The 19,926-nt window shown below is 34.4% G+C and overlaps 1 protein-coding gene across 1 annotated transcript in view; it reads right to left on the bottom strand.

The window, feature by feature from the left end:
- Window positions 1–1,045: 1,045 nt before the first annotated feature.
- The window catches only part of LOC138333209 (limbic system-associated membrane protein-like), a 92,525-nt gene continuing 73,644 nt past the window's right edge, over window positions 1,046–19,926 (bottom strand). The window contains exons 3-8 of the mRNA XM_069281422.1: window positions 11,744–11,948; window positions 8,787–8,936; window positions 7,646–7,774; window positions 4,649–4,942; window positions 3,714–3,890; window positions 1,046–2,948 (exon numbers count right to left, since the gene is read on the bottom strand). Of these exons, the coding sequence (XP_069137523.1) occupies window positions 2,827–2,948; window positions 3,714–3,890; window positions 4,649–4,942; window positions 7,646–7,774; window positions 8,787–8,936; window positions 11,744–11,948 (1,077 nt within the window). The 3' untranslated portion in view covers window positions 1,046–2,826. The remainder of the gene's footprint in view (window positions 2,949–3,713; window positions 3,891–4,648; window positions 4,943–7,645; window positions 7,775–8,786; window positions 8,937–11,743; window positions 11,949–19,926) is intronic.

Genomic DNA, 19,926 nt, shown 5'->3' with positions numbered 1-19,926 from the left:
GCTGATTACAATAGCCAGTTATTATTCCATGTTAGGAAGATTCAATGAGTCTCTGTTTGGTACTTAGGACGTTTTCGCTGGTTATTAGAGCTGACAACCCTATATAAGATATAGATAATATAATAGACGTTTGTACTATAGGGGACATATGACCTGAGGCTGCCTCGGTTATACTTTCACAAAGGGAATTCTTTTTGGTGCACAATTGATATCGGTTTACATTAGATATAGATACATCAACGTGTTTGTTCGTGTGAATAATTTAGTATATTGACGCTTCTTAACAATTTTCCGACGCATTATAGATTGGGACTTCGTCACTAACCCACGGTAACGTTCGATTAATTGATTGCATTTCTAATGGATTATATACCGTTTTTGAATGAGAACGAAGATTATGTTGAATTGTAGTTGTTACTTATGTCATTGCAAGGATAAGACAAAGGTTTGCCATAATGAAGACGTGTTTGATTAAACAACTTCAGAAATCGCTGTAATTCCTTGACTTTTTAGGTCCAAAAGAAAATGGCCAATACTCATGGCACCTTAACCTAATTGACACGCGATGGGTTATGTGAGACACAACATCCTTGTTTCACCTTGGCTTTGAATTCCGTCTTTGTATATTACAGATTTACATGTACCTCCCTTTTGGTGAGCATTGTGTGAGCGAAATTCATGTCGTTTTCTCTCCAAAATATGACGTTACGCTCACAAACAAATGACGTCACAACCAATACTTACTCGCAAAGGCAGATAACTCTGTAATATGCAAAGAAGTAATAGGACATTAAGTAAAACCAATCAAACCAACCTTGGTTAATATGGACAGATTCAGACGGAATATTTCAATAGATGAACAATGACAGGTTTTGTAGATTATAAGATTTTTGTCTTTAAATCTTTGAAACCTTGCCAAAAGTTAGCATTCTCATCGACGTTGTTTCAGTTCAGGAATGATCACCAAAATGAAATATTAATGCTTTGTTTTAAAGTTCTTAAATATAAGCGTAATTAGAGAACACATCTCATATGTCAACAACAGTTTTTTTTTCTCATTTTTTTTATTTAGCAGTAATCACATACACAATCTCATTGAATCATTTATACATGATATACATTCTACCCTCTCAATTCATACAGCGTTGCACCAAAGAAATACATATAGCAGTTTGATAAAATGAAATATTAAGCTATAACCTCGAACACACTCTACACAGAGACGTCTCAACATGAACATGATTGTCGCTTATTTAGCATAAACAGTTATCCGCTCATGGTTACACAATTTAATATTGTTTGCATTTCTCTTGACAACCCTTGTAAATGTCCTAATTCTTTTTGACGCTTTCCTAGCCGAATTTCGCCTTGTGCAGACTGTTTTGTTAATAGAAACATATACAATCTTACATTTGAAAATCATACATGTTCATCACATACCGTAAGGGAGCACCATAAACGGTACTGACAATCCAGAATTAACATAATAAAACAATGATGGACTCAACACAAGATTAACATCAGTATTTTTTTTTTAAATATTTCACCATTTAGACATGGACAACATGCAGCAATCATAATAGTACTACGTGAATATGAAACCTTTCGATCTTGCGCGCTAAATCAATTGATGAATGGTAATCTGTCTGCAACTCTTTCATCTTGCATACGAAATTAATAAAACAATGTTCCAAAAAACAAGTTGTGTCATAAGAAAACTTTTCCTTAGCTGTACATTCAGATATAATAGTTAACAAGTATAACTTGTATGTCACACATTACTGTTCGATACAAGTGAAATATGACAAAATGACATGTACAATATATTTTGCAATATCATAGACGAACTATTCAAACTCATTTATTTAATATATTTACATTCGGCGAGTTTGAAAAACTTGTATATTTATGTGCACTCACACATACACTCACAAAGCACACCTATCAGACACTTTATCTCGTATCATTTACACATTTTTGCATCTTCACCAGCGGATAATATAGATTAGAAAATCTACATAATGTAAGGGTCATTTAAACCATACAACCTTCCCCTGTTTAAATCGAGTTGGCCATTTAATTAAACAACCAGCTCTTGTGTAATTCGAGTTAGCCCTTCAGTCATACAACCAACCTCTTGTGTAATTCGAGTTGGCCCTTCAGTCATACAACCAACCTCTTGTGTAAATCGAGTTGGCCCTTCAGTCATACAAACAGACGGCCTAGCTGTTCACAACGCCATAAGACAACTGATGAATGAATACTCACGTTAACATATTTATGTATTTTTTATACATGTGAATTGTATGAATTATGTCATATTGATACATTGTATAATTTAATACTTTAATGTTTAAATCGTACCCCAAACAGGTACATTACATGTACACTTGTGACACATTACCAAAATCAAATGTAAAACATAAGATATATCAACAGAAAATTATTAACGGACATTGTAACACTTTTTATTATAAGTTCTCTAAGTTATGAAAACATGTAAATAATAATACAATTGGTGATGGGACAAGTTATAAGTTATGTTTATGGACCAATAATTATTAGTGTTTTATCTGTACCTACCATATTTGCATGACTTGACTGTTTATTTATATATATTGTTGCAATTGTAGTTTATTAAATATTTGATATTTGGTATAAGATTTTAATAAAATGAAAATGTTAACAATATTCTTTTTTTAATAACAGCAGTTGTTTTATGAGATATCATTGACGCCATGAGAAGACATAAAAATCTGAATTATCGAAATGTTGAGCTGATGACATTTTTTAATTGATAGGTATGTTCTTTTTCGATTACACAGATCAGGACATAACCAAGAAAACATAAACAGTATATGATAAAATACAATATATAAATAAATTCTTCGTTGCTAATATGGTGCTACACGTGTTCGATATACGGACGTTCGCAGTCCCGAACTGACCTGCAAAGTAAGCGAAAAAGTTTAAAATTTTGATTTCAAAGTTCTATTTTATAATATATGTATTTTGAAATATATAAAAAAAGAAATTATGAAGGGTGATGCTCAGGTACATGTAACATCATGATTAATTAAATATTACACATAATTAATAAGATATTAATTAAACAAATCAGTAATATCTAAATATACAATTCACAAGTATTTGGAACGGACAATGACAGACCAGATTAATTACTAATTCGTAGTAAATATCAGAATCTCGGAATATGCTTTACGACTGATGTTCCAGTACGGCGTTTTTTTTTTATTATTTGTTTGGAAATAGACATATTATGCATTAGGTTTTATGTAGAACAATTAATTTTGTTGTGTTGGTATGGAAGATTGTTTGAAAGGTTTCTAAACTCTACATATTTCAAGATGCTTATTACCCTACACAAAAACTGTACATAATTTATATCATGTAGCATATCAAAACAGAATATTACTCGATGTCAGTTGTTAATGTTAGAAGCCTTTTGCATATTCCGAGATGCTAACCAACCTTTATAATTAACATCGGGTAAGATACCAAAGCAAAATATTACTCGATGTTGAGTATTAACAATCGATTACTGCTGTATATTTCACGATGTTGATTAAATGAAATATCTTGGAACATTTCTATATAAAGTTCTAATCATTTTCATGTGGCTCCGAACCATGAAAGATGTCGCTTTATCCAACACAGACACACTAGCGAAACAGCGACCAACGTAGTATTACCTAATATTTGAGTCTCCGAGGATTTCTGCGGGGATCCTGCTCCATTTTGACTACGTAAAGTGACTCTTTCCGGCCGACTGTCAATACTGTTAACACCATCAATGTGAGGGTCTTGTTTCACCCTGTATGAAGTAGTCGGTACTGTGGTCGGTGGGGGTAGCGTTGGAACACTGTATTCTGCAATAAAACACGAAAACAATTGCATTTTCTAGCTCATAATAATAGTTATACCCCCGAAACGAAGTTAAGAATCCAAATTAAGTTATAATCGGGTTGTCCGTCTGTCTGTCTGTAGACACAACTTTGTCCATTGAACTCCTAAACTACTTGACAGAGTTTGATATTTGGTTCATAGAATCCTGACATAAAGGGGGTTGAGTAAACCATTTAGAGTTCTGCAATGTCCCCTATTAATGGAGTTATTACTACATATGTGCAGCGGGGGTATTACATATAGTCGTCCTCTCTAGCGACAGTGCCAGTTTATGATAATCATGATCCATAACCTACAGTATAATCAAAAATGAAATATAGCATTACCACAACGTATCAAATATAAAGCTGTATTGATATATATATAGTCTGTGTGGTGATTTGGCATTAGGTGGCATAAATGTTTTTCATTTTTGGAGTTTTCGATCCAAACGATATGTTTGCCCTCAGAATCGTTTTCAAGGCCCTCAAAAATTCACTGTTGAATTTAAATGCGTCTATCCATTATCTGTGTGTGTATGAGTTAGCATCTTAAGCATAATCAGCTACATTGCGTTCTCAACTTCGAAATGTTATATTAAAAATGTATTAATAAAAACCACTTATGTATTGTAAAGAATATTTTTTATATCAATAATATATAACATTATCTTTATAATATATTTTCTATTGCAATGACCACTTCTTAGAATTTAAAATTACATAAGTAGGTATTTACTTACCATATAAAATCATGTCTTTAGTAGCATGGCCTAATTGGTTGGCTGCCTCGCAAGTGTACGTTCCAAAATCTTCTGGTCGAACATTTTTTATTCTCAATGTCAATGACACTGTGTATTTACTATCTTCGAAGACCTCCATGTGATATTTCCACCCTTCTTTCATGTCAGGTTGCGTGTTACCAAAGCGCCAAACGTTTGTTCCTTGTGGTGAAGCGGTGATTGTACACTCAAGTATGGTTTCCTTGTCAAGGTATTGTCCCATCATTTTGTTTAATAAGCGTATCTCAGGTTTAACTGTCAAGAAAAAATAGAAAATCCATGTGCATACAAATTACAATTTCGCATCGGTATATTGTGAAATCATTATTTTTCGTTGGGCTTTAATTTTATTGGATTTCGTTTTTCGACCATAATGAACGAATTTACGTCGCAAGAAACTTGTTCTTTATAATGAATGCATTTATAGGATGATTGGTACACACTGCATAAAGTCTATTCCAGGGAGTAATATAAACTGTCTTTTCCGCGAATTCAAGAGTCAACGAAATTGAAAATTGTTATAATCCAACGAAAAAAATTCACAACATTTTATAAAACAAAAAGTCATACGCACTCACACAAATCTCCAAATAACGGTATGTGTGAACAGGTAGAAACATAAAACGAACGAAACTGGTTTTGAGCGAGTTTGGTCTTTCTAGTTGAATCACAAAAGAATCGCTAAAACATCAATGAGAGGTTTTAGGTTCGGATAAAAGACTAACGCATTCATTCAAGTTCGCGATGTTGAAGTGATTTAAAACAAGGCCTATCATCTGATAAATGTTCATACTCCATATCGATAAAACAAGAAATATTCTCTGATAAATGTTCATACTTCATATCGATAACACAAGAACTATCCTCTGATAAATGTTCATACTTCATATCGATAAAACAAGAAATATCCTCTGATTAATGTTCATATTTCATATCGATAAAACAAGAACTATCCTCTTATAAATGTTCATACTTCATATCGATATTTTTTTGTTGTTGATTAATTAACGTCCTATTAACAGCTATGGTCATGTAAGGACTGACTCTCATGTATGCGGTGTGTCGCGTGTATGTTGTGCGAGGTGCGTTTTTTGGGAGACTGCCCTATATTCGTGTTGTGTCTTTTTGTATAGTGGAACTATTGCCATTTTTTGCTCAGCCGGAGAAGAAACTACCACTTTTATAGACTTTGGTGTGTCTTGGCCAGGGGACAGAATCCAAAGCCTTCCTCACAGGGGCGAACGGTCAACTCAAGGCCAAAAGTCAGGCGGTGCCAATGGCGGCATTAGGAAAGATAAGGTCAGTTAGGAAGAAGAGTTAAGATAAGATCCTAAATTTAGTCAGAACTATCGTCTGATAAGTGTTCATACTTCATATCCATAAACAAGAGAAATCAAATGAATTTGAACTATTCATTAAAACATTATCAGTGACATACCAAATCGCTTATTACACCAAGTTAAATACTAGTCAATAAATAATCTCCAAATAAAGTAAAAAGATACAGCAGTACAATAAAAGATCCATGTTTATTGTGAAATATTACGAACGTCTATAATTGTTTTGATACAGTATGTAGTAACACTGTATCACGCGGTTTTTGCATGGGTCAGAACTTGTATGTTTGATTAGGATTAATCACCCCTGCAAACGTATAAGGATACTAGTAAATAATTGAAGGATGCCTATTTTAGTTGTGTTATATATGTATAACATATAGAATCGTGTACCGACGTATGTAATATATGAATAACGGAAGGGTTGCACCTATGGATGGCCTACCTATGATAAAAAAACAATAAAGGGATCCTAGTTTCAATTTATTCGCAAAAAAATCCTAATGTATACCTATCTTTTAGCAGTCATCAGATCTATCTATTCGGCGGTTAAAAGCACACTGGAATTGAGTCTGTGGTGAGAGCAGGTCGAAATTTCACGCTTACGTGTATTAAAACGGAATTGAAATTTCTAAAGTACATTCTAAGTTGTAATTGTGATCGAGGAAATGATTTTTATTGTGTTAGCCTGCCTATAGTTATGTATGCAGGCTTAGATTACAATACAGTTTAAACGCAATCATGATATGGGCAACCCTCTTTTTATAGCTTTCCTCTAGGAATCATTAATCTCTATTTTGTAAGATCTTTAAAGGATAGCTCGGGCGAGGCGGTCCTTCGTCTACTCAATCAACAAAAGAAAATCTTGCCCCATATGTTAGTCTGGCAGGCTGCACGGAGCCGGGTCAAAGGTTTCCTAGACCGACCTGGATTGTCGTAAATCATCAGTGATACATGGTCAACGATTCCCCTTACTTTGAATCCATAACCATTAGCGATGTCAACTGAACAATATGTTCATATTTGTGTGTAATATGCCTATACTGTACACCATCTTCTTTTCGTGTGCGGTTTTTCGGGTGCAGATTTGAAGATGGAATTAAGATTTGAACTGACATTTGTGAAAATTTCTTTACGCTAAAATCCTACAGTACTTCTTTTAAAAAGGCATTTCAATGTATTTGTCATTCCACGGATGTATGCAAATAAAACTAACATGTTTTAAAATTGAAATCGGAAAATTTAGTATCCACAAAGGACAGTTCGTGTAGAGTAGTTGTGATATGTACTCACCAGACTGTCTAAGTTACTGTAAACCGTCTTATTTACGTGTAATTTGCGTGCGATCAGAATTCGCGAGAATAAATGAATGCGAAAAAAATCACCTACAACAACAATAGAGCGTTTTGTCTGATAATTGCGAAGTCGTATCGCCATGATAATGTCGTCGGCCACGAAAACTCGAACATATAATTTACAGTATACAGTGTTTACTGTAGATGTATTAATTGTATCCCATAGAAGATAGATTTTACAGGAGGGGGTGCTGATATTGTAAATTTAAAATGTCGATAATGTGTCAGTCTTTGTCTTGCGGATACTACATACCAAATATACTTACAATGAACTTTGACCTCTATCTGTCTCTGTACTGCTGGCGGTACCCCGTTAAAGGCCATGCACTCATATACCCCGCCGCAGTATCTACTAATGTTCCGGATAACCAGAACTTCACCCTCATTTCCAACTCCTGAAACAGAAAGTGATAAGATAGTAGGGAAGCGAAACAAGGAGATGGGTTTATGAACAGTATATTTCAGGGGAAATATAATGTACTAGATACTATGCAGGTGATCTTCAGCGTTTCCGCAAACAGAAATCAAACAGAACGAATCTAACGATATTTTACATGTATCTCCTCCGTTTTTGCATATTACAGAGGTATCCTCCACCCGTACAGGTAGGTATTGATTATGTCATCATGAGTCACGTAATAGGTCTCAAGTGAAAACGATGTGAGTTGCGCTCTCACAATTATGACGCCAAAATTGATACCTATCCACAAGGATGGTTACTCTGCAATAGCAGAATTACCGAATTTCCCTCTGTTATAAGATATAAGCAAGATAATACCAGACTATCACATCAATCTGTTACTAGAGTCCCGTGTAGATGGGGTTCTTTTTGTAGACTATAATCTGACTCTCTCATTTTCAGTTAACTTGAATCAAGACGATTAGTATTGCATTTGATAAGGCCTTTGTTTAGGATATATACTTCATGTAAAATTGTCTGATAACGCACACCTGGTATAAAGATCATGAAGCTGTTAAATTGTAAAACAATAAGAGTTTAAGTTATTACGTTAAAATTTGTGATAAGAAAATCAAAAGCGTCCAGAATTGTTTAAGATCCTTTAGCCTGGTCTCAAAAACATAATATGACACAATCTTGCACACCCGGCCCTACACATGCAATATTTCTTCACGTGAATTTCGCGTGAAAAATTTCATGTGAATTTCACGTGATTTTTTTCACTTGAAATTCATATGAAAATTTTCACGTTAAATTTACGTGAAGAAAATATTCACGTAAACAATTTCGCATTAATATCACGTGAAAGGAATTTCACACGAATATCACATGAAAGGGACTTCACGTGAAATTCACATGTATTTCACGCGAAGAAATATTGCCTGTGTATATTTCTTATATAATAGATGATTGAGCAACAAGCGGAAAAGAAAAGCTAATTATCTTACTTTCACGTGCCTCTGGATTTTCTTCTGTGCGTCTGTACCACGTTATCGTCGGTGGAGGGACTCCTGTGGCATTACACACGAGCTCTACGTCACTCCGCTCCCTCACAGTGACAACATTCGAGGAGGAATAGTCCAGGATTCGAGAGGGAACTGTAACATACAAATAACATGTAATGGAACTGAAACAAACAAATAACATGTATTTCGGATGTAATCAAACAGATGGCATATATAGATAATTGAAACATACAATTGGCATATATAGAAAAGAACTGAAACATACAGAGGGCATAACGAGAGAACTCGCACATACAAATGGCATACAAAGGGGACTGTAACCTTCAAATCACATGTAGAGACTGTAGGGACTGTAACATGCAAATCACATGTAGAGGGAACTGTAACATACAAATCACTATATAGAGGGACTTGTTACATACAAATGGCATATAGAGGGAACTCACACACATACAAATCATATGTAGATGGAAATGAAACATAAAGATAAGAGAATTAACACACATACAAATCAAAAATTGAGGGAACTGTAACATACAAATTACTTTTCCCAAGTTTCATGAAGGATTTGTTTTTAAAATGTAAAACTAATCACTGCAGGTGAAGGTTGAATGTACAAATTGTACTTAGACATAAACGATATGTGGTATATATAGCATTCCTCAACATAATGGAAGATTTTCCACTACCACAGACAGACCAGCGCCAAGTTAATTCAGGGAATAAATATGTTTTACAAAACAAAACAAATGTTAATAAGCTATGTCTATGAAATTACAAAATTTTGAATCACGGAATGCTCAATCAGATGATCACCTTTCTAAAGTACTTGTGACCTGGTTTTGTATTTGTTCTTGTAGATAAACATTAGGGATGCATTACGATTTCGAGACTGTATTGGTATGCTGTGATACGACTTCTAAGAACTACGTTGGAGAAAATACTCTTCGCTATTTAGGCAAAATGATCGAGCAGTGACGAAACAATTTGAACTATTTGAAATTTTGGTTTCAAAAATTCAGAAACGAAATCGTGACATAAGACAGTACTAAAGGTAAATATGAAGTCATCAACTCAATACGTACAAAACGTGACTTCAGAACCATGGAATCCCTTTTTAATATCGTATTTGGGAGAAGTTTCTTGTGCGACTGTCAACTATTACCTGTATCTTTAGTAGAATCTACAATACCCCAGCCTTAAAAAGTAAGTGTCAATTAAGTATACAGATGTATAAAGGGATATTCAAACTGGAACATTGTTGGTCAAAATTCAGTTTATGTCATCCGCTTTCAGACACGTTTAGTTTCATCTAGGGTAAAGTCAAAATACTTTTATTTTCTTACTATAAAAGGAGTTACTTCCGCGTTCATCTCTTCAAGAATAAAAACTGATTCACAATATTTAACAGTCTGAATAGATATATTTTCTTATAGTCCTTTATTTAGGTAGGATGTTATTGATCATAAAAGGCGACTAAATTTAAGATGTTATCTTTTCTTTTCTACGTAACTGACTTTGGTCTTCATTTTAATGTCTCTTTTGTCACCGCCTCGCTTTTGCCTTCTCTTTAGCGTGCGCCCCTGTGAGATAGGCTCTGGGTTTATAAAAGTGGTAATCTGATCCAGCATGGCGCTCAGTATGCAGGGAGTAGGACGACTGTTTCACCCGTCGTCTTTCCAATGTGAACCGGTGGGGTATGTTGATTGGTGTCTTCGGTGGCATGCTTCAGTGATATAGCACTATAAAAGGGCAACAGTTCCACTATACCAGAAGACACAATACGGATATACAGCAGTCTCCCAAAACACATCCCGCATACTATATACAATTTACATGTTGTACACCGCATGCACAGGAGGCCGTCCTTACATGACCCTGGCTTTAAATAGGACGTTAATTAGTAAAAACACAAAACCACTGGGTATTCATGTGAAGTATTAGAGAACAAATAATCATCATTCGCCGTCCTACTTATATGTGATACTAAAGGACCAATTTTCTTATTTCTTATATAAAGAAAATCTGTGAACCTATTGAACTAATCGCTTCAAACCTTTTAGTAGTAAACTATATGTATAATAAGCACTTTCCAAATCAGAAACCAAACCATTTTAATCCTATTGACCGAGCAGATACGTATTATCGGGAATACAACATAGAAGTAGACAGTAAAACCTTTTTTATTTAGCAAATTAAAGTATAAATAACAAAACGACAAAATAAGACAAAATAAATACATGTATAGGGAATAACATATGGAAATGTGGATCATAATCACTTACATTTCCAATTAAAGTGTACCCAACGTTAACATTTATTGTTTTACAAGAAGGAATTATAATAACACTATCATAGTCTTATAAAAAAAAAGTTTGTTTTCCCCATAAAAATGTTTTATTTGATTGGATGTGCGTCTGATTATCTCATTTGGGATCACACATCGACCTTTATTCACAGACAACATCTTTTGTTTATTTGGTTCTATGTCGTCATTGTGGTATATAGACAAACCTGAACACACCCATCAAGACACGTCTACTAGTAACAAGGTAGTGAGGTTGATATCTACTCCGTACCAGTATAATACGAGCGGTTGGGTGTGTGTATTGTGTCTGGCGACATGTTTCAGTGAGATAAAACTATAAAAAAAGAAAATAGCAATCATACTGCGGTCTCCTAAAGCACACAAACACTAATTCACATATGGAATTTCATCAACTAAACAACCAGGAGAAATCTTAGCGTTGTGTATTATCCAACAATCGGAATTGTAGTAATTAACAAAAGAACTAACATAAAGTTCTTATTTTTATATTCACTGTCTTGAAGTAGAAGTAAAACCTAATAATGTACTACTAATTAACAAACTTTCTAACTTAAAATTCCTATTTCCCCTATCTCGAAAAGGGATCATATCTCAACCCTACACTACTCACCTTGGACAATAAGGCGAATCCTTTTGATCGTGACTGGACTGGTGTTGACTGTGCACATATAGTCCCCTCGATCTTCGTATTTCACGTTCCTTATGTGGAGGTTGTAGTCCCCCATGAAAGGTCTTTCTACACTCATACGTGGGTCGTTTATATAGCGGCTTTCTTTATGGCTGACAACAATTCGTTTGGGGTTCATCCACACAATCTGTAAAATAGAAGTGACATGCATGATTTAAAAATAAAGGAGTTAGAGCAGAGAACTAGATGTGTATCCAATGTGCTTCCATATATCAAAGCAGAATAAGAAATAAAGGAGTGAGAAATTGACATGAATTAAAACGTACATGTTTGACACTGCCTAATTTGTATATATGATCACCACTTTTAATTAATAGCGCCGAAGTAATGTTTATTTGATGCAGAAATATTCCCGGGCATCAAAAATGTTTTTGTCTACATTACAATTAAAAATGATCAATGCCACAAAATGTTAAACATTACTTTAATAATATAAACATAGCTTATTTTGTAACTCTAACTCAGAGTCTTTAGACATGAACCAGCAAAATTAAGTAGCCACAATAGGTTTACATTGTACAAACATCACCTTGACCACCAACATGGGTATGTCAAGTTGGAAGGTATATCTCCGCCCGAGAGAAAGTTTTTGGCTGTTACTAAAACATGAAGCTTGCCAAGTAGTGACAGAACGTATCGTTCACGGGGGTTAAGATATCTTTGTTCAGACCTATCTTTGATAAATTTTCTTCCACTCTTTTAGCGAAAATTAATTATGTATTATGTTTTCAATATTTTTATAGCACCACTATCACAGTAACGTAGTAATGCGTCAAAAGTGAAGAAGTCAACAGTAGGTACCGTATATAATGATGACGTAGCGTCATTGTCTAGAGTCAGTGAGCTGTCTTTACTCTACCGAGGTAAAAGACAAAGTTAAACAATTGTGTTTTCTTAGCAACCACGATAACTTTCTGTTGATTACGGGATAAATCAATATATTTCCAAAGAGATTGACACATATAGAAATATATAGATAAATGAACACTTCCAATACGGGTATATCATATATTCTTTTTCGAAACTAAAGAAAAAAAAAATGCAAAACCATGTCTGCTTGAAATGAGTATACCGATTGGTAATTGTTCAGACAATAAAGTAGTGAATAGGGCCAAATTACTGGCATAAAACAGACATACTAATAAATGCTTATATATTATATAATGTTTTCTGCATTACATACAGATCTTATTTCTGAAGACCTTATTCAAAATGCCAAAGGACTATTTCAATAGTATAAAAAATATGATTTATTCTAATGTGGTTTGTTGTCTGCTTGTGGTATTATTGTTTCTGATTTGAGCCCTGACTAAGTTACAAAACATTATATGAAATCATTTCTAAACCCTCGTGTCTCAAAAGACCGTTAATGCTGTGGGCCTATTAAGGCAAACTAACGATTCAACCTTTGACCACGCTGAGGCATTAATTCAATTTCCAGAAATAATTTGTATCTTATCTCTATATCTTATTCAATCGCCTGTTATAAATATGTCACAGAATGTCAAACAAAATATTCCTGTAAGTGCAGTCCAAGTTGGGACGGAGTCCTAAATGCAATTAAGCGAGGACAATAAATTGTCGAGATGTGCCTGATGGAGAAATTAAGCTACTTGAGACGCATTTTACAGAGCTGAGTCGGCTGTAATTGGTTCTATATTACACACACTCAGTTATTTCGGAAAAAGCATCATCCATCAAAATCTCTCAATATAAATCTATCTCGGGCTACGTCACTTCCGGACATTTGCATATAATAGCTTACATTAGAAATGATTCATATGCAGCTCGGAAGCAATCATCCTCGATTGAATGACAATAATGCCCGTATTCACTTTACTATCAGTGGAATCTGCATGAAAGTGAAGGTCAAATTGATTCATTTGTGTAGCTCATACTAAGAACTATTGTTCTAGAAACATCGAAAGCACATAATACAAATAGATTGTATGTTGCCATTTAACAAAACTTTCGGCAACTACCTCGGCTGATTCGAAGGTGGCAGTAAACAGTAGATTTGGACAAGTTATGAAAATAAGGCACATGCAATTGCAATATGGTATTTGAATAAAGATTATGCCATTTTCTGAGCTTATTTATGCATGTGAATACTATGGTAACAACAAAAAATTACCTGAACATTTGCAAAATATCATTTTTAGCCCAAAATTGCAGAAAAGTGTACACATTTTTTTTCTCAAGATCTACCTTAAATTATGCATTTCCATCACAATGGCAAACTAAGCTAATTTATTTTTATTGGTCGATCCTGTAGATTTTTTTTAATAATTTTGCCTGAACCCTTGCCATGGATTTTGTTTCAGGTAAAGCTAGCTTCACCGGTAAAGACACACTTCCGGAGGAGCCCAACATTGTAATCTGTAACTCATTTCAGTTATGTTCAGTTTTTAAAAATTTGAAATTTCAATTAGACCCTCCATATTGGATGTACCAATTTTCGAATATATTTGATTTTTTATTTGTTATGCATGGTTCAAAACAAGGGCTTTCCACTAAATAAAATATAGACAGGGGCCAAAGTGTCCCACTGTGGTCTGCTACCTAAGTCATAAACCATTAAAACAAATAAAGTACTAATCATGATACAAAGTCACTGGAGGAGAAGTGATAAATTGTTTGGTACTGCCACACACGTTTTGTAAGACTGCATGTTGATTTGTAACCGGTAAAGGGCTGCTAAAGCTTGCTAGCGTGTGTAATACATTTTGTCTTAAAAAAAACATGAATTATTTTTTCAAGATTTTCACCGCGTCATTTTACGTCTCTAAAAGAATCCTTATTTGTTTTAAACTATTCAGTTTACGTTTCACTAATAAAGTTAAGAAATTTTGTTTCATGCCTTGTATTACACTACATTTTGTGTACTATTTTTAAAGCTTTAGTTCAATTAAAATTTAAAATTTAAAATCCATAATGCTGCGTTTTAATCATGGATTTGTGTTTTATTCTCTCAATATATTAGTACCATTGTATCTCTATTGACATTCGTCATTTTTCAAAAAGGCAATGCATCAGAATTTAGATTTAGCAAACATTATTTCTTAATTACAACATTTCATGGACGAAACTGCAGAAAACAGATAATACAGGTGGTATTTCAACCAGCTGATATTTTTCATGGTGAAGATAATATCATTTGTACGCAAAATTCCAAAAATGGTCGACATAGATTAATAGTTGTGTTGCTAATATACACAATTTTTTTTAAAGGGGGGGGGGTCTGAGGAAAGAGTAATAATATACTGCTGGATGATCTGATGGTTTAGAAATAAATTTGCTAACGAGGAGACAGGTGGAAAGAACCATCGGCAATATTTTGATGTGTCGATTATGGCATTGAAAGGCTATGTCAATTCTGCGGTATGCCGTCTAAGGTTTCTATCATGTTGCTTTCTTCGAATACTACCGACTAGGTTACGAATAAAGCAGTGCTATTCTGAACGTAGAATTGGTACATGACAGGTGCTCGGTGCTATATACAGTCCTGTCATCTTCTGGTTTTCATTTCAGTAAATTATGTCAATCATTTAGCAAACGAGATTTTTTTTATTCTTGATTGAAATGAAATATAAGGATCGAGTTGGGTTAAGATGGCTTCTGTTATTGGCAAGACTAGTGTCATTTATTTTATATCAAACGCACCTGCTCGTATCTGATCACAAGCAGGATTGTTTGTTTGGAACAAAAATAACGATATTTTGAGGGAAAATAACAGCAACCACTCCCTATTAATTTAGTACAACCACCTGTATATAGCGGGCAGGATTCCGAGTACCACACACTATCATTAAAATGTTTTTAAACGGTAAAGACTTCGACTTTACTCAGCAGGGACTTAGTAATTGTTGTTGACAACGTATTTATTTGGCTGTTAATCTATCTCCGGTGACTGTTTCTAGAATTACGTGTTCTTTAAACGAAATAATAACCTGCTGTTAATGAGGAACGCTAATTCACTTGGTATTTCTCTGATATGATACAATGTCTGCTTGGATGGACTTTTAAGGCACAGCACACACAGACAATGGTATGACACTTATTTGAAGCCTGGTGATTATCTTAACAGTATTGTTAACTGCCACTCTTACCCCATCACTATTGCTCCAATTTTTATGTTTTAAAGTACAATTAGCGTGTTCAAATGTCATCTAAAGGAAATATATTTTGTTTTAAAGCTTTGCAAATATCGACAATTCTAGGCACGGTTTCATTATAAACTAGCAGTAGATATAAGTACATTGAGAAAAGGAAAAGCTCACAAACACAAAAATGACATTAGACTAGATAAATTAGTATCAGTACGCTATCCACGCTATCCCTGTCGGTTTATTACATATGGTATATCAATTTTATTCACCGGAAATCGATTATAAGTTGTTAGAGTTACTCTCGTTGATATACCTGTTCAAGTAGAATACAGAACAGTACATTTTCTCGTGTTTCGGATGTAATGTATATGCATCTGATTCAAAACACAAAAAATAACATAGTTATGAATTATTTTTTATTAGGTCGAACGACAGATTTTGTGTTCCATGTTTCCGCGTTCAATTTTGTCATGAGATCGAAGTCTATATTTGCGTAATATGTGAAACAATAACCACACATTCATTTACATTTCAGTTTTGTTTGGAGAACAACGTATTCAAGTACTTTATTTAGGTGGTCTAAAACGTAATAATTGACTAAATAATAAATATTACTTCGCTGGGAGCTATTGTTGATAGACAAGACATGTATATATGGTCATTGCCATCACTTCGGTAAATTTTAGTGTAAAAACCGCGTTTTCATTGGTCGGCTGAACCTAACCGCATCCATTCAGAATTTGAAAGCAAGCTTTATATTTTAACGTGAGTTCCGTTGAATACCCTTGGCTAGTGAAGCTGAAATATTGTTAAATAGCGATTTTTGTGATAATTTAAAACCGCACCTTGAGAGAAGGGATTAATAAAGAGTGTAGAGCCGTAAGGTCCACAATATTGGTTGGTATTGTTGATAATGAAGAATCAGAAAAACATTATTATGCCTTTTTTTAGAGTTTTTGGCGGTACATATATCAAAACCAAACACTGCGCAATGTCGATACAGTAGTTTACCTTGTGAAGTAAGGATATATATTGTAGCGTGTAATTAAAAAACAAAAGAGGGGTCAGACTGTCATACTTACTTCATGATTGTTCGTATTAAGAAAAAAATGTTCTCGTCATTTTCTTGAATACGACAATAATGATTGGAGACTTAATCACTCTCTTGATTCCATTATGTATTTTTGTTATTAGATTGGAATCGGGTTGCCTTCGAAAAAGTAAAGTTTTTCAACCGCTTATATGCACGCTTGTATTTTATCGGCTATATTAAAAACAAACAATGGAAGCTTCAATCTTGATTAACAGGGAATGTAAGACGGTCATAGCTGTCAAAACCGGCATACCACTATTCCGCTGTAAGGTCTTGAACGAGTCGATATCTCCATCGTCTGCTAGTAACTGAAGCGCGCGCTATCATGGGAGATTTCAATCATTATTGAAACCCGTCTCAGGCTATGTTTTCTTAGGAAACAACAGTTGAGCCGTTTTCTTTTGATAAGGTATTAGTGCAATGTTGAGACTAGTTCTTAACTTTAGGAGGAACAGGATGAAAACCTGACATTTCTATGCCCATTCCCGTATCTTAATGACAGACGAATCAGGAACGTTTTGGCCATTTGTTTTCATAACAGATAGACTGATAAACCGCGGCTCATGTTTTGCTTTTGAGAATTACGTGAAGTAATTGCTGAATCAAAAGTCAATATTCTTTGTCAATATTATGCAGTGGAGTACCTATCGTTGTGATAAGTTGACAATGACCCGCGACATGGCGCTGTGATCGATGCGATTACTCTTATCATGATCCAAGATTCTGCGTCAATTAAATTTTTGCACAAGGGATTTTTGGTGATGTAATCGATTCCACATGACGACGGCTGATTAGAAAATATGACGGGATACCACGTGTCCTCAGCCGGATGTTTAAAGTGTGTATTGTCCTATTGGGCATAAACATGGAATTAATTATGTGTCATTAGCACGGAAATAGGCATAGGGTACATTTACCTATACTTATCACAAAATAAGCACGAGTGGATTTAATAACATGCGTTATGATATTTTGATTTTTTCCCCATAAAAATGGTAATTATAACATCGAAATATAATATTTCAAGATTAGGAATCAATAAATATGGCAAATTAAGAAAATGTATTTTCAATTACGAAACGTACAGCAATGTTACCAAGAATCATATTTTAGCGCACCATAATCAGAAAATCGCCTACTTGTAACTATTGTCAGTGGTCCGTTCGTCCGTCCATCCTTCCATCTGCCATGGTATAAGTAGTGCATATTGCATTTTGAGACTGATTAATTTTTATGCCAACAAGATGACTGACAGGCAGCCATTTTGGATTTTGAGAGTTGAAATTTGTTAACAATATTTCTAGAAAAGTACTGAAGGAATCCATGGGACCGTAGTTGTGCGTATTGCGTATTTGAAACTGATCATTCAACAAGATGGCGGTCGATAAACCGTCATCTTGGATCTTGGCAGTTGAACTTTGTTACTACTATTTCTCAGAAAGTACATAAGGGATCTATCGCTTTCAAGTTGACTCCCAAAGGGCCTGGACCCTAGTTGTACGTATGGTTTTGGAACCGTTCTGTCAACAAGAAAGCCAACAAGCTGCAATATTGAATTTTTACAGTTAAAAATTTGTTACCGCTATTTCTCAAAACGTACTGAAGCAAACTTCTCAATGTTGATATATTGAACAAGAGGGACGGAAGATTAGTTTCCGATAATAATTAATTAGTGGTTCAGGGTATCTATGAGATAACATATATACGTTTCATAAAGCATTATCAATATGCAGCCATATTGGATTTTGGCACTTTCTCAGAAAGTATACTAAAAAGGTCTATATTCCTCAAATTAAATTTGTAGGGCCCGTTTGGTCCTGCGTTCTGCATATCCATTTTGGAACAAACCCAAGCACAATATAGCAAACAGTGACTATAAACAACCTAATGTCAGCAAACGTTATAGGCAGCGTCCCAATGTGCATTCAGTATTTGAAAGGGGGAGTGAAATAAAAGCAGAGGAAAAATACCTCTTTCCATCTTCTGATATAGATATTTAATTGATGGTCACCAAGATCCATCTGGGGTATGTTGTTTGTTTACCTTAGTTGTCTTTTGATAATGCAATAGTTATTTATGTTCACTTATCGTGATATCATACCCTTGCCTGGTATCTATGTCTGGGAATATAATACCAAATAGTAACAAGTGTAGAATATTCTATAATGGTTAATGAAAAAAGGTAACCATTAACTGATTAATACTAATAAACACATGAAATTTAAAACACAAAGAAAAGCGAACAAACATGAGACTAAAGGTTTATAAAGTTTAAATCATTCCCCTTGCGCCAAGCTTTCCGGGGTACAATCCCGTATGCGTAATAATCAGATGACACCTGTTCGATAGAGTGGGTTTTTTTTCGGCCCTAATGTTTCCTCCCACTCTAAAACCCCAAACGTATATGTTAAATCACAAATTTCGTAGGCAACCCCAAACGTATATGTTAAATCACAAATTTCGTAGGCATGCGCGCATTGATAGTCTGAGGACGACCCGTATGCTAATTAAAGGTAAAAACTTTCATCAATAGTTTTAATTAAAAAAATGAAGAAAACTTGAAGCACTTCTAAGATAACACGTACGTTAAAATATAAGAAAACCTTTCTATTCAATATTATGGCTTAGACAGTGATAGTGATAGAAGTTTTCGAAGGCCATTTTGGGATTCATACGAAGGATTGTGGGTAAAAATATTAAGATGTACCGGAAATCTGAGGTACTTGGTATGTAGCAAAAAAAAAAAAAAAACTACTAAACCAGAACCCAACTATCTATTGATAGAGGAAAAACTAGATCACTATCCCTTGAGGTGCCACTAAAGTACAGGTAGGGGTTATTACAATGGGAATTTTACTATTACTGCAATCACAAAAAGATGTTAAAAGTAGAAATTACAACAA

This window comes from Argopecten irradians, chromosome 10 (assembly GCF_041381155.1).
Source record: "Argopecten irradians isolate NY chromosome 10, Ai_NY, whole genome shotgun sequence".
In the NCBI taxonomy this organism is placed as follows: Eukaryota; Metazoa; Mollusca; class Bivalvia; order Pectinida; family Pectinidae; genus Argopecten; species Argopecten irradians.
The sequence above is the reverse complement of the archived record's forward strand: the minus strand, read 5'-3'. Positions and strand labels throughout refer to the sequence as shown.